The sequence below is a fragment of the Caloenas nicobarica genome, chromosome 1 (assembly GCF_036013445.1).
Source record: "Caloenas nicobarica isolate bCalNic1 chromosome 1, bCalNic1.hap1, whole genome shotgun sequence".
Classification (NCBI taxonomy): Eukaryota; Metazoa; Chordata; class Aves; order Columbiformes; family Columbidae; genus Caloenas; species Caloenas nicobarica.
Genome location: NC_088245.1, coordinates 141,853,723 through 141,873,439, shown reverse-complemented (window position 1 = coordinate 141,873,439; position 19,717 = coordinate 141,853,723). Strand labels below are relative to the sequence as shown.

The window sequence follows — 19,717 nt, the reverse complement described above, 5'->3', positions numbered from 1 at the left end:
CAAAATATCTTGAGTCTCAATTTGTGAAGCTGTTGAACTGGCTGATTCAGACAGTAATATAAATGTGTGTGTGATACTGTAATATTCCTATTCCTTTTGTCTTATAACCACAAAAATGCGAACTTCAGTGTAGCTCTTATCTCTTGTATACAGTGTGTTTGAAGAACTACTTCTTTCCTTAAAATCATGGCTTCTTAAATCTTGGATTTTGTACATCAAATTGTGAACTTTCTTCTGCTCTCATGGCAGACCAGGTAGTTTTTCCCTTTGTATGTTTATGTTAGCATTGTCATTGCAAGCTCAGACTTCAGTCAATTGAGGTATGAATGTGTAAACTGTAAGGTCTCTGGAACTACAGGTGGAAACTTCACACATCTGAGTTAACTTTTCATTTTCCCATCCCTCTTTCCAGAGTAATTGCAAAGAACTCAATTTCTTCCAAGCGGTGCAGTCACTGGATGCCTGTTTCAGATGATCATTTATAAGTATGCATTTTGGGGCACGATGTGGCAGGGCCAAGAAACCATAGCCTGTCTACAGTAGCAGATGACATGCTCTCCAAGAATGTTGTTTTCATAAGCTCAGAAATAGCTGAAATATAACTGGAAGCATACAGCTTAGAGGACATGTCTAATATGTTGCTCTGTTAGTTGCACCTAAAGCTTTCATGCTTACTTTTCTCAGAAGGGGAGAGGTAGATGTATTTTTGTCTCCCTCCCTCACTGACTTTGCAATGCTCAGAATATTAGTGGGCAGCGAATATGTACTCATTAGTAGTCAGACATAAAGACTTTTTTATTGGTGGTAATAGAAGGTAACATTAATTTTTTTTTTTTTTTTTTAAAGCTGAACTGTGTCAGGGTGACTTCACTCTCACCTGTGTTACATGCACTTAAACACCTGACCTCAAAGTAGCACTTCTGTTCTTGTGGCCAAAGAGCTTGATTTTCAAGTATAGGCAGATGACTGACCATCGTAAGATGTGTGCGTAGGGTAGTGTTCAGGGAACCTTTGAACTGTGAGAAGTGTGAATCTCTTCTGTGGGAAATACCAAAATGTAGGAATCTTGATGAGGTGGGGTCACTATTTGTGCTAATTTATTAAAAGACCCTCAAGCTGAAAATAAGTCTGTCTTTGTTCCGGGATTGTTTTGACAACAAGCACAGACATAGTGAAGGGGTAGTGACCAACTAACATGCTGTAAGAGTGTGCTGAAACTGGGTGGGTTTTTTTTAGGTAACATGCTCCAAGGTCATACAGTCAAAAGGGGTTCTTTGACTCCTTTCTTCTTTTCTTCCCCCACCCAAAATGTAAATAGCCACTAATCTTATGGTAGAGATGGGTTTAATGGTGACTGTTAAGTTTTGGAGTAAAGAGGTACTCAAGGAGAGAATAGCAGCCGTACTTAAGGTCTTTATAAAACTTAAAAAGTGTAAAAAAGGCTTTTATAGTATGTTTACACCTGGTTTTGGTAACACTTGAAAGTGACTTCTTCCTGTCTTAGCTATAGTCCAGCTAAGTCATTGCCTTATACAGCATTTAGTTAGGATGGCCCCTAAAATAAGTGGCCAACATCTGTTAAAAAAAATATAGCCTTGTTATTACTGCAAAATGAAAAGTAGGGATTTTACAGTGTAATTGTTTATGCTGAAGCTCTTTATTTGAATGGGAGCGGGGACATTCATTTATAAGAATGAGTTAAAGTCCATCAGGATTAATCTTCTTTGCTTTGAGTTTACCACCCAATTTGAATCTTAAATGAACCACAGACAGTGATCTTTTTAAATATAGAGTGAAATGCAGAACACGTCAGGAAATCAAGAGGTGATGGAGGTGCTGCTATTTATGTTTACTGGAAGAAACTTTGGCCTTTATTCCTACAGGCCTAATTATAGCAACTGAGGAAAAAAAATCCACTGTATTTGTAATATTCCTGAAATGATACTCCAGTTAGAAATAGGTATTCTAGGTTGTGTCCTATTGTCCAGCTAGTGGTCTGCACAAGGGCTTGATCTGCTCTGTCACCTTCTATGTTGTGGCCTTCCTGCCTCTTCCTTTAGTCTGTGCTAGAAGCCTTAGTCCTGGAAGGGGCTTTTGTGTCTTTATGAGTGGAGCAGGTTGCCATCATACAGCTGCGATGCCTTGTAATTGGCATCTGGCCTGACACAGGGAACAACTTGGTCCATGCTGCCCTGAATACTAGAAGCACACTCTTACATAAGCAAGCATAAAGTTACAGTGATGATCACATTTAGAAACCAGTTATTCTTTATTGCTCTTTGATGTTCATTTGTTCTTCAAGATAAAATTACACATCCAGTATGAACACAGTTGATGGCTGAAAATAAATCTGTTTGCTTAACCTTCTACCATTCTTTGTTGCAGCTCTCAAGTTCCACTTACAAATATAGGAGCGAGGAATTCAAGAGACAGTTTTCTCATCTGCCAGAATCGGAGAGACTCATAGTAGGTAAGATGTAGGGCTAGGGTGGTGGATTTGTTGTTGTTGTTGTGTTTGTTTTAATGGTGAAATCTAACTACAGCTGATACCTTCCTATTCTCTTGCCTCTGACCTAGCATCAAATACCTTCAGGAAAGTCAGGTCCATACTCTGTCCATGTACTGCCTGCTTTGTGAAAAAAGACAGATTTCTTTTGGGGGTTGAGAAGTGAAGGAGAGGATACAGAATCTTCCAGTTCATCTAAATACAGGATGGGAGCCTCTTAATGTCTTTTGCTGCCGCTGCTACTTAGTGTGTTTTTAGACAAGACCCTACCTGACAGCAGCAGAGATGTCACCAACAGCTGTTAGCTGACAAGCTGGAAAGGTCACCATGCAGGGTCAGGCTGAGCACTGAGCACATAAACTCAACGTATGTGTATTGGTGGGCTTGTGCAATGCAAGTGTGAGAACAGAGGCAGAGTTAAATCCTGAGTGCATCGAATTTATGTTCTTTTCAGTGCGGACAACCAACTTGCTGTACCTCTTGCAATGTCATAACCATTTATTTTCTATCCTGTGGGTGTCTGAGTCTTCTCTTTTACTTTGAAGAGGCAACTAGTTATGACTGAGTCAGTTACCACAGATGTTAGTCCAGGAGGGAATGATTCCACAGTTGTAATGGTTTGGTACTTGGCTACAAAAGTAAGGGGTACTTCTTCAGTGACTCTGTTAAATAAATCATCCTCAGCAGAAGCTTCTCCCTTGCTCCCTGGAACTAAGCCTAGACCCTTGCCCTAGGCACCTTGATTAATGTGACTTCTGGGGCTGAGTAACACAGTGGGTGTTTGTAATTTAAAAGACTCTTTTCAGAGACGATGCCAGCTATGTAGCATGAGGACACAAAACTCAGTACTTAAATGTGTCATTCCTATCAGCTATCATAGGAGATCGTTGGAAAACACAAACTAATCTTAATTTTATCCTGACTTATAATGCTGTGCACTTCGATGGATTTGTCAACATGGTATACTGAGGGTAGATAAAAAGGTTTTATGCCCCATACTGCCTGTGCAGTTGTAGTTACTGCCCAGGCTAGTGCTGACCATGAAGTATGTTATCTGGTGCTGTGCTGCGTAAATCTGATAGTTCTGGGTTTGCTCATGCCTGGAGCAGAGATTTTTCACAGCCCACTATACCAGCTTAGCTTATCCATAGGCTGATGACGTGAGTGCAGGCATAGAAGTAACACTCAGCTGAAGAGCAGAGGTGGCAAGAAGTGCATGGAGTGGGAGGGGACAGAAGCAGGTGGCAGAGAATATCAAACTGTGGTGCATAACTTCTTGACACTGAAACGTTCCTTTTGAGCTCTGACTTCGTTTTGCCCCCCTGCAAAATCCAAAGAAGAGAAGCATATAACTCTACCTCCTTTGCATATGGTGATGCACCTTATACCTTCTTTTATCACTTGCTTTGCAGGTAGGCCTGCCTGCACTGCTTGAGCATTGTGTAACAAATACACTGTCCAAGAATTGGATATTGTTTTTATACAAAAGTGGCATTGTGACTGTTTAAAGTTCATCTCTCATCTTATGTAACCTTTCAGGAAGTGAATAGTGAGAGCCTGTCAGTATATGCTTGCAGCATGCCAAGTTCTTTCCAGTTAATGGAAGAGAAATCAGAGCTTTCACTTGCACAGAAACAGTTAAATCCCGGTGTCCTTTTCCAGCTGCAGAAGGAGGCAATTATCCTCTGAAATGCCTTCTGCATTTTCAAAATACTCGAGTTCAGTACAGAAGTAAAACAGAACAAAAGGATATTACTTCAAAGCGTTGTTTTGATGTTTTCCCTTACACATGATTGATGTTGAAAGCCACTGAGCAAACTCTGAAGCACAGTTTTGATGAACAGACTGCCTAGGACTTGGAGAAAGACTTAGTAATGGATTAATCTCAACAATGTAGCACCTGCTCCATTGTAAGCAAAGTCATTATTTATATACATTTTTTTACTCTATAAAAACTCGTGCTCCTTTGGAAGGACTTTTTGCATCCTCCAAGCAAAGAGCTTTTCCTCTGCTTGATGCAGAGAAGCTTATCACAGGCTCTACAGCGCTCAAAGAAGCAATTACTTGCTGCTGTTCATCAAAAAAGCTGTAACTGCTCCTGTTGTTAACTTGGCTATTAAAAAAAGCCACTATTCCACTGTAATGAGCACAGTATATAAAGATTATAGGAAATATAAATCTTTTCTTATAATGAAAGAGCAATTGCTCAGGCTTTCAAACTGGGAGTTAAAGGAGTGCCACTAACTTTAATTTGCCTGAAAATGTTGTTGACAAGCAGCATCTTAGGTTACTGGATCTGAAAACTTAAAGGGAGAGATTAGCATTTCTCCTTCTGTTTTGATATTCTCTTTTGTGTAGGTGGGTCATGGTGGTGTTGCTCATCACTTGCCCAGTACTCCAATATTCATAAATTTGAATCCCTCTCTCTCCCATAAACACAGAAGTTGAATGCAGACTTCTTGGTAATGCTTTCTTCAAGTCCTTAATCTCAAACTCCTGCTGCCTTCCTTCTCCCTGCTCTCCGAGTATTTTGGTATCTTTAAACATGCATTTACAGCTTATTTGTTCGGATTTCTTTTAGTTTATGTAATTTCATTTGTAGTCATGTCTCCAAGGGCTTGTATACATGCCTCACTGATTGTTGCGATAAACTTAATTTCCACTTGATTATTTGAGGGGAAAACCCAAGAGAATTTTAAAAATAAGAAAAGATTCTGCAGATGCAGGCCTACCTTGAAGTTAGGATGGTGAGGGACTTCTGAACCTCTTGGTACTTGAACAAGAACTGTGTTGATCTTCTTGTTGTACACAAAATCAAAATTCTGGCTCAAACAATACCGGGTACAAAGCTTTTTCAAATAACAAAACTCTTTGATACTTCTGAAGTTAAAATCATTACTATTGTGTATGAATAGGTGCATCCTGGGTATTTTCTATACATAAGGTTACCTTCTTTAGGTTGGTGCTTCCAAAAGGGGTCTGTCTTTCTTTCTAGCAGTAGTACTTCTGAAAATTCCTTTTGTTTGAATATTCAAGCTTTGAAATTATGGAAGTTCCCTCAAAGAGGTTTTTACGAAGTGCAATCAAATAATCTGCTCTTGTTCTTAATTAGCAGGCATCTGATGATGGGTAATTGCATTCTAGATGAAATCTGTTTCTCAGTTGGGATGTTTCAGCCAGAGGCAGTACCATAATAAAAATAACATTCAGTTTCTGAAACTATGCTATGCCTGAAGAACTGGGTAGCTTCAAGGTGCCATTTAGTGTCTCGGTCTGCAGGTACTTTTAGCTAGTGATAGGACCTGTGTAGTGGAAAATTATCTTACTACAGCGTATGAACTACTGTTACGTAAGAGTTGACAGTATAATCTGTTATGGTATAAAACATTTGTGTATTCTGTTGTTTGGGTGCTTTGAAATTTGACTTATGAATATTTCTCCCATCTACTCCTGATCTTGCCTGATACCTCTTCTCTGAAAATATAGGGTAATGCACAGGGGGTTGATATAGGGAGTGCTGTCCTCACACAGATGTTTCCATCGGCTCTGGCATTGGGGAGTTCCCAGAACAATGGTCTGGATTGGATGCAACCCGGTACAAGTCTGCCTTCACAGACTTGAAGACTGATAGAAATGTGTAGTTGGTTTTGTTTGTTTGTGTGTTGTTTTTTTAATTTGTATTGTAATACCTTTATATACCTTCATCTCATTTTAAGTTAACAGGTTTGGGTCAACTGAGCTGCAATAAGTAATTAAACTTGCCCTTGCTCTCTATATGTAGATTATGCCTGTGCACTCCAGAAGGATATTCTGCTGCAAGGACGTTTGTATCTGTCTGAAAACTGGCTCTGTTTCCACAGCAACATTTTCCGATGGGAGACCACAGTAAGATCTCTTAGCTCACTTGAATCCCACTTCTTCTTTTGTCCTGGACTATCAGGATATGAGAGTCCCTCAAACAAATCCTATCCTGTCAATCTCATGCTAGTAACTTTGCGCTGAAAAGAAAGAGCCTGCATCCCTGGTGGAAATGCAGATCTGTTGCTCTGTAAAATGCAAGTAGCATTGGAGACATCTGAATGCTGAAGTAAGCCTGCTCAGTCAGTCATTCAGCATAGGAAGGAGGTCAGGAGTTACACTAAAGCTTACCCTTTACATTTCTGGATAATGATTTGCCTCTCCTTACCATGAAGAGTTGCTCTATAAAGGGTTGTAGCATGTAATGTTTTCCCATAAGAGCAGGAGGATGATACAGTTTATGGTGTTGCCCTGTTCAAAAACTCTCCAGTATTGAACCTTGACTTGATTTAGTCTTGCATGTAAATATCAGCATCCAAGAATCTCATTAGATGAATGAGTTAAAATTTTAAATTCAAGCAGTTGTTGCATCTGCCATTGAAATAGCATGAGGCAGTGAATGGGAGAGGGAAGGTAACCTACTCAATAGGTAATGGAGATGTGTCAAGATGTTCTGCAGCTGTGATACTGCTCACACTTTAAGTTAATCTCTTAAATTCTACTTCATGTGCTCTGAAGTTTACAGGATAGACAACAAATAGCTTGTGTTCTTAAGACAAAGACAGAGTGTAGAAATGCTTTAACTGAAAACCAAGCTTAATTTCAGCAGATGGATTTGATGATTGAATGTTTCTTGTTGTAGACATGAGATTAAAAAAAAATACACCCTTGAATATATAAACTATGCAGAGACTTTTTTTTTTCAGCTGAAACAGCATATGTTCTGGTAGCTTGTTCCTGTTTGTCCAGCAGAGTGATATCTTAAGCAAAATGTTAAGGCAATCTGAGCTCATCAGCTACAATGGTAGAGCCAAGTTTTGGGATCTTCTTAGCAGGCTGTTTTGATGCAGACAGAGAGAGTAAGTGGAGGACCTTCTACACTCACAGGACAAAGCAAGATCCAACTGTATGTTCTTCCTTTCTCTAAGCTGACCAGCAGCACAGCCTTATCTTCAGGGGAAGGAGCTAGGCTGAATGGAAATGGGTTGTTGCGGCCAGTCACACCATGCTCTTCTAAACAGGAACATTCCAAGAACTAATATGCAAAGCAAATGCACCTAAGTAGGAAGATTTCCTTGGAGTGTATGGACTGCAAATAAACCTCTGAAAATGGACTAGACTGCAAACTTCTGTGAGATGGCATAGCCAAGATAGTCTGTTATCTGATCTACATCCTGCCTTATGTATAGTGTACTAACTGGGACTGGCTTTCAGATCTGTGGTTTGTATGTGGTTGGGATTGTGCCCTTAATCCTAAAGTGTTGCTGGAGGAGTGCAAGGGAAGAAGAAAGAGCTACTTGCTTCCCTGGTCCTAGTGTGAAAGAAAAGGAGGTTACTCTTAAGTCGTCTTAATTTGCTTCTGCTTTGGAATGTTTGCTGTTAAGGTTAGCAAGTAGAGACAGTAATTGCCTTTTTGATCTCAACTGAATTGCATCCCAGGGTTTGGGGTTAGTTTGGGTTCCTCTTGCTTGTTCTGTGACTTTGTAGATTTTTAGTCTTAACAGTTATTTTTAATATGTCTTACAAAATTTGTTTCTGCATAGATTTCTATTGCCTTGAAGGATATCACTTTCATGACAAAGGAGAAGACTGCTCGGCTTATTCCAAATGCCATACAAATAGCAACAAAAAGAGAGAAGGTGAAAACCTGTATTTGAATGTTTGTCGTGGGTTTTTTGTTGGTTTTGTAGTTGTTTGTTTTGGGTTTTGTTTGTTTGGGTTTTTTGGTGTGGGATTTTTTGTTTGTTTGTTAGTTTGTTTTGTTTTTTAAATGATAATGTCTGGGGCACAGAGCACTTGTTGTAGTTTTAAGTTTGCTTAAGCAGCTTCCCTGGCAAACCTTTAAATGTGATTAGGATTAGAAGACACATTTGGTGTTTTGGTCCCTGTGCATGTTGGCTTGACAGTTGATCTTTAGTGGCAGAATCCTCTAGTAGTGTTGATGCAGTAATGAGAAAGTAAGGAAGATTTTGTCCCACTGATACTCAAAAGAAAGCCATTTGAAAACTGAAAGTTCAGGGCATTAGTTCAGAACATATGTTCTTGATTTTGATATTTTTGCGATGTTGCTGGATTTAAAGTGCACCTAGAAGAAAACTGCTGAAAACAAAAGGGCTGTGATATCATGGATTTCGAGTCATGGAGAAATCTACCCATAGAACACGCAATTTTATATTCTGGGAAGTGTAGTTTTTGGGTGTGTACTTGGGAAAACTGAAAAGCGTGATGCAGGATGTTATGTGCAACACACTTCATGATACTTATGTGAATGCCTTGAAAACAATAATTCTTAGCTAGATAGAGAGAATAGCTTTCCAGGGTGAATGTGAAGCTATTCCTTATGATCAGACTGCAATTCCTTGTATTTGACTGTTCCCTCTCAATTTATTAAATATTCACTTTCATCATCAAGGAAGATAAACTTCTTTCTCTGCTAGACACACTTTCAAATGGGAAAGATTTTAATACTGCAAATGATGCATCTAATTTGATCTCCTATTTTAATTATTTTAATTTCACATCTTCTCATGTGAAAAGATTAGTAAAGGAATATGTGGTGGAAAGATGGAAAGGGCTGTGGCTTGGAAGAAATAGGCATATGCGTTGTTTTTTTTCCTTTTTTTTTTTCCCTCCCTTCTCCCCACCTCCTATTTGGAAATGGGAGAAAGATGTAACACTGTAGTTAGTTAAGGACAAGCTCTTCCTTTATGCTAAAGGTACCAATGATTGCAATTGGATGCCAAGAAGAGCAATTGTCATTATAAACTATGTGGATATTGGGGAAACTAACTCTTAATAAAAGAGAAAATGTGTGGAGTGTGAGGAATATGAACCCGGGTTTGTTGAATGTGTGAGGAGCATGCCATTTATGAAATCATTAGGACATTCAAGATATCTTGAAAATACTGACAAATGAGCTTTTTGCACTTTGTTTTTCCTGCAGTTTTTCTTCACATCATTCAGTGCAAGAGACAGAAGCTACCTCAGTATCTTCCGCTTATGGCAGAATGTGTTGCTGGATAAGGTAGGCTTGTAAGTCCTGGTACCACTGGTTAAGTAACAAAATCATCTTTTTCTAATGTAAGCAGATGTGTCTTTGGAGGTTAGGAGACTACCCTTAAGAAATTATCTTTTTATTTCTGACACAGAAATCTAATTTAATTTTCTCCTTCAGCTCCTTGTACTTTAGATCCTAGATAACCTTCACATCCTTTCCTTCTCATGCTGCCCTCTACAACTTTGCTGTTGATGGAGAATTTTCTCTTTGAAGTTAGGTTGCATGCTTCTCTTCACTACAAACTCAGGCAGATGTTACTAAATTGGCATGCATTTGCTTTGCATTTTCTATGGCTAATTTGTGATCAAAAAGGCAAGAGGCTTTTCAGTTAAAGCTTTTTTCTTTTTAAGGGAAAAGCTGAAAGTCACCTTCCTAGATAAGTTAGCTGAACCTTTGCCAACCAACTCATTACAACTCCCCTGACCTTGAATAAACGCAATAAAGGCAGGCTGTATGATATGGAAGTGTATTTTGGCAACTTCTGCTAGTTAGCTTGATTTATATTCCAATTTGTGGACACTTAAGCTAATCTTCTTTCTAAAAATGTACCAACACTTTTGCAGAACATCACTGTAAGTAATGCAGTTTTTGTAAACCAATTCCTTCCTGTTTATGGCTCTTGTTGCTTAAATATTTTAACACAGTTGCAATGGAACACTGAAATATCCATATATAACTGCACTACAATGGTCCCCAAAGGCTTAAAGCTGTTGTACTAGTTATGTATTAATAGTACCCACACAAGTTTTTTGTTAAATTTTAGGGCAGAATAGAGGCACTTTTTGTCAAACAAAAGCTGAAAATAAAGTGCCATTTAAGGCAAAACCAATGTTTCCTGCAAATCTCTTATCCCTCATCAAATATAATACTATTTAACTGTAACATCATAACCATCTTGTCTTGAATCCAGCAGTAGCACTGCAAAAACCCACAATGTACTAGCTATGTCATCTTTTGACTGGAATGTGCAACTGGAAGTAACCTTGTTTTCTTTTGTTAGGCAACTTTGTCAGGAATGCTAATCGACTTACTTTGGTTACTTTGTGGTGCTTGGAGGGTGAATGTATGGCTAGCATTCAGGTATACAAACCTATCCATGTGTCTGGAACACAAGCAACAAGCTTCTGTGCTGTTCAGTCTTAGGGTTTTTTTGTGTGCATTTCTACTCTTTGCCACTTCATAGCAGTAACTACAGGATAGATATAAAAGTAGAAGGTTTGGACTGCATGTAAAATGAAATTAAGCCAGCAGGTTTTAGGGACCAGTGCACCTGAGTAGTTTTGGAATTCTCATCATTCTTTCTATCCAATCTTGCTATTAGCTTTCTTATATCCTTGCTGAAGTATGTTGAAAGGCAAGTCTGTTATGCGAATATCTACTTGGAGTTCTCGGTTGTAAAATGGAGCATTACCATGAAGTATATGTAGTTGGTATTGTTTGTTTGTTTGTTTTTTTAATGTGGTATGTTTGGAGCTGCTTCTTAAAACAGGATTCCTGTTAGGTTGAATTCCTGCTTTCTCAATGTAGTAGTGATGTCTGATTCTTTGCTAGAATGCATTTTGAGTCACCTGTCAGTCTATGATTCTCTATTCCTTAACCAAACTAGATCAAGCTATAGAGGGGCACTGAGGAGGTGAAAGTAGAATCTGAAGCTGTTAGAGCTGGGTCCACTGACTCTGCTATAATGACAGCCGTTCACTGACCTGTTGCCGAAACAAAGCAGTTGGTGCATCCAAACAGTTTCGTGGCTTTCTTGCCACCTCCAATATGGCAGGGACAGTATATGTTTGAAAGAGATCTCGTACATCTTGAGGCTCTGGCGTGGTGTGCAATGCCCTGAGTATATGAAAGCTGGGGTTTCTGGGCTTCAGTGGTCAAAAGGATCCTTTCAGAATTTGCAAGACTTGTGACAAAAAAAGCCAAATCTCACTCTAGAACAAATTCCAAAAGGAGCTGGTTTTAATGTTTCCCCTGCAGATAGCTAAATATTTTAAAGCCTATGGATAACTTAGTTTTTATTTGGAGTGTATCTGCTGGACCTGGAGATGATATCCAACTGTTAAATTATGAAATATAGTAATTCTGGTGTTGTCAGAAGTATAACTCTGAGTGCAGCTGCCAATAGTGCTGATTTGCACCACCTGAAGGTAAATAATCCCCAATCTGCAGAACTTGGATCCAAGGTATTGGAGTTGCACTTGCTTCAGATCATGTTTGTGCAGAGGTTGCTTTCAGCCTCTGGCCTCTTCAGTGCTTCCTGGATAGAGATTTCATGTTATGAAGTCTCACCTCTGAAGAGTGACCTACCTTCTTTACCTGATACACCTGAAGCTTTCATCCTCTGCAGAACCTTTCAGTAGGGTCAGCATGCCCTTTCCCAGATCTCCATCTTGTGGCCATTCTGCCTTGTACTGCTTAAGTGTCATCTGCCCTATACAGCTGAACAAGGAGTCTTCTGGAAAGTCTGCCTTTCTGTTAGAAATTACTTGCTGTTTACTTTGCATTGTGTAAGGAAAAACAGTAAATGGTTATATGCTGTTCCATGCCTAAACCTACTTAGGCTTTGAGGATGCTCTCTCCTAGCTTGGAGCCACTGTTCTGATAGGACTCCTGGTCCCTTTATCTGAGTTGTAATTCTCTAGCTCATAGCTGCTTCTTCAGATCTTCCTCAGAGTACAATACTGTGCATTTGGTGCCCTTCAACTTTGGATCGTCTGAGAATCAATGAGTACCTTCCTCTTATGATGGTCCTTTCTTAGGCTATGTTTTTAAAATATCCATGTAAATACTTTTTCTTTAAAGGGAAAAAAAAAAGTCGAATTTCCTATTACAAAATGTGCTCAGAGTCTCTGAAGTTTTTACTTTGCCATTGTTTTTTAAATGCTCCTGGTCAAAGGGGAAGCATCATGGAAAATGAGTCATTAATGTGGGTCTGGAAGAGACATGATACCGGTCTTGATAAAACAGATAGCTGCTTCCACATCCACTGAGGCTTTCAATAATACATCAGTTTATAAAACCAGCCAAAATTCCTGTTTTGCAGCAGACTTTTCAGATTGGTGAAACAAGTTTACCAATGGCTGCTGTTGACAGTAAAAGCAATGACATACCTTTGCTTTATTCTTCTAAAGATTATGGGTGTCAAATATCCTTTCAGTTTAAGGGAGAAGGAACAAATTAAAATCTAATTAGGCAGGTCATTCAAATCCTGAACAAACACAGTGCTCCTTATTTCTAGTGGAACGAGATCTTAACTTAATGGGTCTCAATTCCCATGAGTCCTCTTCCTTGGAGTTGGATTTATTTTCCTGTTGTTGTTCTTATGCTTTGCTGGGTAGAGATTTGCACCTGTCTCCAGAGACATTGTAGCAGGTAAGTCTAGAGGTGTGAGAAGGAACCAGAATTTCCGATGAGCTGTGCTGCTTGTGACAAACGTGAAACCAGGACAGCAGTTCAGCCTTCCCTGGCAGCTTCTCAAGGAAGTTTGTGAAAAGGAGATGTTTATTTGCACCTTAGTGTGCAACAGGGTTGTTTTAGTGATCAAAGAGGGCTTGAGTTGATTCTGACCTTCATGTTTGGGCAGTTAGAGCGGAGCTTGATGTTTTCCCTTGGGAACAAGCGAATTCCACATCAGAGTTGCCTGGTGGGTGTGTGTGGGGGGGTTATCTCTGGAGTAAACCTGTAGAGTGTCTTGTTCTTATTTCTGCATCTGTTTGTAGGGGGTAAAAATTGGTGTCTTTGCTTATGTTGGTGGTGTTCTGTAGTACTGCTTGTGCCATGCCACCACTTTGTCTAGCATGGAACCAAGTATTGATGTTTTATGATGTTACTGAAAACACAAAAATGTATCCTGGCTGCTTCTTGTAGTCTTTGTTTTTGTATACAAAGAGAACTGAGGGGGGAAAAGATGGTATAGACCATCAGCTTGTGAGGGCAAAGTAATTCATGTTTAGATTCAGCCTTTCAAGCTTCAGAGCTTCTGAAACCATCCTCTCAGAAGCAGAAGCCTGACCCAGAAAATTTGTGCCCTTCTTTGCCTTCAGAACTAATCCTTTCTGATACAATAAAGCAAATCTGGTTTGATCTTGGGCTGTGACCATTAACAACTAATTATATCTAGCTGAGGTAGGAATAATTGAGCAGAGTGCAAGAATCCTGTTTTAGAAGCAGAAGTTGGTAACATTGACTTCACAAAACCACAGGAAACAGTTTTATAGATTCCTAAAATGCATAGCTTAAAGTTTCTTTGCATTCCTCAAGCTGTTGAGCTCTCTGTGCAAGGGCAGTCTGATTTGCCCACAGACTGGTGCAGAACATGCTAGTGAATTTAATTAGCGACTTCAGCTATTTCCCAGTTATTTTCTTATGGTTGGAAATAAAGGCACTGGCAATACTGAGCCACGGAAGTGAAAGTGGCTTTGTTTCTGTGCTTTAATTTCTGTTTGAAAGGTATGCTGTCTAAAGATACGTACACCTCAATCATATTTTGAAACCATGTAATGCCTTCTCATGTTTTAGCCATTAATGCAAACAGCTGTAGGCAGTTGGTTGTGGTTATGAGTTTACTGCTCCAAAAGACAGCATGCCTGGAGAAAGTAAGGCAGCTGTATGTTGATGCATGTGTTTTTAGCACTACATTGCTTTGTAGAACAAACCCCCATAGCAAAGGGAGGCTGGAATTAGCTATTATGACCCTTGCTTTATTATGTGTGGTTTGTGTTTTAATGTTTACTTTGCCCTTGGTAGGATTAAATACCTTGAAACTGATCTCTACCAATAGGATGCTTGTGCCAGCCGCTTTCTGAAAAGCCTGAAACCTTGTTGTGCTGGAAAATAGCTGAGGGAAAAACCTGAACTGGGCTGGGTTTGCCCTGACCCTCGCATGCTTTCCCCCTCTTTGGCGGGGGAGAGCCTCCCTTGCGATGCAATGCGGGAGTCCCGCACCGGGTGCGCGGGGGCAGAGGGACACCCGTGGCTGTTCTGGCGACGGGGACAGGCGCCGTGGCGATGCCCTCGAGTGCCCCGCTCCCCATGGGGCCGTCCCCGGGGGCTGGCGGCGCCCCGGCCGGGCGGAAGGCAGGGGCTGCCGGCGAAGGCGCTGCCGCGGTCCCGCTGGCGGGAGCCGCCGCCGCCGGGGGAGCGGGAGGGCGGCCCCGGCCGGGCCCCGCCGCCGAGCAGGAAGTGGGAGCGCGGCAGCGGCCGGGGAGGCCCGGGGTGTCCCGGGAGCGGCGCTGCCCGGCGGGAAACGGCAGGTTTGTCGCGGTACGGGGCGACAGGGGCCCTCTGGGCGGGACACAGCGCGGGGAGCGGGAGGGGGGAGGGTGGGTTGGTGGGTACCGGCGGTCCCGAGGGGAGAGCGGTGAGGGTGCGTATGGTTGTGCATTTGCATTCCTGCTTGTGGGTCAGATGTTTTATGTCTGTCTAAGATTGCAAGTAGTATAACACTCTACAGGTGGAGCAAGGAGGTGGAGGGGATCATTTAAAAGCTCTTTAAATAATGCATGGGTATTTAATGTGATAATTTCATGCAAATAGTAAGCAGCACTTGTGTTACCGCCTCATTAGCACAGGTCTGTTCCCTTGATCAATATGGATTGTGGCTGAGGCACATTTTCCAGTGTTGTGTCTCTTAAGATTGCTAGTATTGCTCTCAGAGCTCTGCTAAATCCCAGAACCTTATTTCCTTTCCTTTCTCTTTATTTATCTCCTTTTTTTTTTTGAACCCTTTACAGCTGAAGTGGACTTTGAAACTAGTTGCTTACATTACTGATAAGAGTTTGTCATACTACCTTGACTTCTTGACTTTTCTCATGATCTGAGCGAACTTAAATATATCCCAGTAACTGTGAGAATTCATGGAGCAGGGCAGAGATATTATAGAGAAAGAAGAGCTAGTGAGGAATCAAGGTAACACAGTTACTGAGTAAAAGCAACTATTTTATGTAAAGGGGGTTCTGGTGGTGTTCTAAAAGCAAGGACCTCCTGTCCCACCTTGGCAAAGGGGTTAGCTGGCTGACCTAGACACTGGTGTCTGTAGTGACTGAAATGTTAGCCTCTCACCATTTGTAAAGCGCTCTGAGCATCCTGAGGAAACAGGCACGTATCTGTTAAGCTGTTTGCCCAAGATCAAAGAGGGAGTCCCTGGCTGTATACCAGTTACTGGTCTGCTGTATCAACTGAAATTCAAGGTGGCTACCTTGAAGATATCTGTGAAAACGCTGGAGATGTGCGAAGAAGCAAGTGGTGGCTACAAGTGTGTTTTCTTGAAATAACAATTTTTCTCATGTCTGATATTACTGGTTAAACAGCGATGGGTTGGGAATATGGAGTAGACAGGAGTACAGTGCCCCAAAATGCTGAAATCCAATCTTGAAATGTGATACCTAAATACTTTCAGTCCTTGTCAGAATTGAGGTTAAAGGCTGTGGCGTAATTAAAACTTCTTACTGTTTTACTTCTTGTGCCTTATTGTCCCGTACGGTAGCTCTTGACTAGCTTGCTTTCTTTCAGAAGCTGACCAAGCAGGAATTCTGGCAGCTGGTGCACCAGAGCTATGGCTCTGAGCTGGGCTTGAACAGCGAGGAGATGGAGAGCTTCCACTCATCGTCTGAGGACAACGGGCAGCCTCGGTAAGGGGAGGCTATAAAGCTTTATGAAATACTTGGGGAGAAGCAGTGCCCTCTTAAAAATTCTTTTCCCAAAGTGCTGCTGTAGCCTTACTAGAAAAGTTAATCCTGTAGTTAGAGGATGCAAAGAACCTAACTACGTAAACTGAGCGTGCATAAAAACCTCATTGTGTTCATTGTCTAAAAGAGTAGGAGCACAGCTGAGGCCCCTTAGAGGAAGGAGATAGGAGGACCTTGTTCTCCCTGGATCTGCTTGGGAATGTCAGCAGGATGGCTTACATAGCAACGTTTTGTCATGGTGGTGTCTAGTTAGGATCTGTATACCCTTCAACAATATGGAAGGACTGAATGGAATGGAGCTATATATAATGTTCAGACACTTTTTTCTCTCCTCTATGGAGACTGAAACACTTGTTTTGCTTTGTTCTCCTGATATCTGAGGTCGTAGCTTATTTTTGTATTGTCCTCAGCTTCAATTAAGAAGCTGGTATAATGTAATGGTATGTGGATTTTTTTAAAACATTTGACTTGATATTTTTGGAACAAATGTGAACTTACCTATGAACTGCCAGTGTCAATCTAAAAACAGGGCTTTAATTTTTGTATATGTATGTAAATAAGTATGGCTCTACAAAACCGAACAATGTAATTTATGTCTCTCGTCAATCCTGTGTTATCTGAGTATGTTAGAAAAAAAATAAAAATCTTAAGTTTGCTGCAAGTTGCAAAAGATGTCCTATTAAATACTTTGGGCTGGGGGGCGGTCCTATTAAAAAAATGCACTACTTTGCAACTCTGGAGTAAGGGATGCAGGAAAAAAATTGTCTCAAATTTTCTTGAAAGATTTTATTTCCAAACTTGTTTTAAGCTATCTCCATTTCCTCTTTTCCAACAGCACTCACTTTCTCCCTGCACCAGTGCTTGGTTTTACTAACTTCATGGTCAGAAGCTTAATCTTCTGAGAGGTGGCTAGTGGGAGGAGAACGGCTGGAGAGAATGAGCCAGATGTAGGAAGAATGAGTTGGTAGTTTTTAATATTAGCTGAACAGCCATGGTTTGAATGTAAAAATCACACATGAGAAGCTATCTCCAAAGCTAATCTTCCTTTTTGCTTTGGACAGATCCACTATTTGTGATGATTCTGGAGAAAGGGATGAAAAACTGCCTAAAGTGATTGGTTTAGTTCGGGAACCCACGCTTCAAACAGAAGGAGAATCACTCAATAGCCACACGTTGCCAGGAGTAAGTGCTGACACAGCCTTTCTTACTGTTTGTAACTGATAAGCGTATATGCTTAACTTGTATATCTGTGAGCACGTATCTGTAATGCATGTGGATCATAAATTCTAAAGAAGCCTGTGAGGATTCATGGTAGTCTATAAGACAGTCAGAAATTTAGGACGGTAGTCAGAAATTTAGGATTAATATCTTCAGGTTTCAAAAATATCTTTTTAATTTGGAAACAAATAAACTTCTCTATAAGAGGACATTGTCAGTGTGAGTTTCAGCCATGTCCTATCACAGATTCACTGCATAACCTGGCCAGAATGCTGAGGCTTATGCCTTGGTCTTCCCAGCTGTGAAAACAAAATTAATGATGATTTATTCACCTTCCTGGGGACCGTGTGCATTTTTATGCAAGTGCTTTATGAAACTAATGCCTTTGTTCACTTCCAGTGCTTTCTTGCTTGTGCTCTTTGTTGCTTAAAAATATCTCCTCTTATGCTTCTCTCTCTCCTATACATGTGGTTTATCAGAGGGTAGTTATGCTGTGTTCTCCTTGCCTTCAAAGGTCAGTCTGCTGTGAATACATGAAACCTTTTTAAAACTTAGATTTGTGGAAATAATTCAGCAGGAAGAGTAAAAAAAAACACACTTGGATATAGTAAAGATGAGTTTTCCCTTAATGCCTTGGGTTAGTACAACTGAGCAATCATGGGTGCTTCACTCATGGTGTTGTATGAATTTGTGAAGGTATTTAGCTGGTTGGGAGGGCAAGCACATTAGTAGCAGTATGAGGTGTGCACAGTGTATAATGCCATTGTTGGGACTCCTGGGTGTACTTGGGAGTCCTGAAAGGCTGCAAACATTTTCTTGTGATTAACAGATACTCCAAGGGAAATACCTTGAAAAAGCAAATAAGTGCTTGAGTGTTTCTTGTAAAATTCACTAGGTTTGGGTACCTAATTGCTGTTTCTGCTTTGGAAAATTTGGAGACGGAAAAAAGGAGATACTTGTAATAGTTTTTACTCACATATAAATCTTATGGCTTTTGTCACTTGCTGAAAATGATCTGGAGGTTAAGAAGGCTTTAAATAGTTTTGCCAAAATCCAGGTTAATGGCTGGAGACTCATACCCAGCAAACAGCACTGGCATTTGTTTGTCAGATGTTAAAAGCTTAGTGAATCGGATGATGCATATCCCTTATGGAAATCCTAGCAGTATAAACCAAGATTTTTTTAGAGAGCTGTGAGAGAGGTCTGTAGATGCTGCTGGAATTTGGGCTCTTTAGAATAACTAAAAATCTACCCAGGTAGTCTTACTTGGAGAAGAACAAGTCATGTAAAAATAATTGCTCTTCCTGGAAAAGTGGTTTGTTTACCATACTGAGTGCCACGCCCAGAGGTGTCTCTTACAGGTGCTAAATCTAATTAGGTCTGTTGGTAAGCAGTAATGCCTTGGGATTTGGTCTGTACACAAGGAAAAATACCTAGGATTCTCCTTTGAATAAATGGCTTTTAAAAAGTCCTTTAATCATAGTGTAAAAATGCAGTCTTGATCAATGTGTAGCTAAACTGTTTAGATTACTGTTTCAGTGTAGCTAAAATACATAATGCTTGTGTACAGCTAGGTGTGTCACTTGGCACTTCTCAAGAATATCAACATACTCTGTACAACCCCAGGATCACAGCAAATGCTGTAGAAGCACAGGGGGCAATAGGAGGATGCAGTAGTGCTGAGAATGCATTTATCAAAAATTATGGCATTGATGATACAAAACACATTGAATCATCTTCCAAAGACTGGAGAGAAAGAGACTTGACCCCTTCTTTTCTTGCTGTCATAGGCAAAGTAAGTCTCAAAGCTATCTTCAGGGGGAGATGTGAAATGATGGAGGTGTTGGCTAGAGTGTTTGTCCTGTCCTGGAAAAAATATTCTCGATAGCTATCTGTAGTTAATTAAAGAGTCTGTGTGCAACACCAATCATGGCATGTGTGTTCACAATGTAGGAATCACCTTATTGCCTGTCTGAATCAACTATCTTCCCTCCACGCCATGCAGGGAGACCTTAGAGTCTCCAGTCTTGGGGCCTGCTGTTCACAGGTTAAAAAGCTGAAAAGCCTTGGCACAGAGCTTAGTGGTACTTGGCTAGCTCAGGAGAGAAATGTACATAAGGAAGAAATCATGCATCTTTAATTCCAGCTGACAGATCTTAAAATCATTACTCTTTAGGGAAAAAAAAAATAGAAATGAGGAAACTACATTTGAATTGATCAATTATTTCAAAA

General features: G+C 40.5%; 1 protein-coding gene across 11 annotated transcripts in view; it reads left to right on the top strand.

Moving 5' to 3' along the window:
* The window catches only part of GRAMD1C (GRAM domain containing 1C), a 56,377-nt gene that overhangs the window by 17,226 nt on the left and 19,434 nt on the right, over positions 1 to 19,717 (top strand). For 10 of the 11 annotated variants that reach the window (XR_010607237.1, XR_010607240.1, XM_065647735.1 and 7 more), the window contains 6 exons: positions 2,386 to 2,470; positions 6,288 to 6,391; positions 8,068 to 8,163; positions 9,468 to 9,548; positions 16,092 to 16,210; positions 17,329 to 17,449. Coding sequence is in view for 9 of the 11 variants with exons in the window: in XM_065647735.1 (XP_065503807.1) it covers positions 2,386 to 2,470; positions 6,288 to 6,391; positions 8,068 to 8,163; positions 9,468 to 9,548; positions 16,092 to 16,210; positions 17,329 to 17,449 (606 nt within the window). In the remaining 2 variants the exon portion in view is untranslated. The remainder of the gene's footprint in view (positions 1 to 2,385; positions 2,471 to 6,287; positions 6,392 to 8,067; positions 8,164 to 9,467; positions 9,549 to 16,091; positions 16,211 to 17,328; positions 17,450 to 19,717) is intronic. The other variant, XM_065647753.1, reaches the window with a different exon arrangement.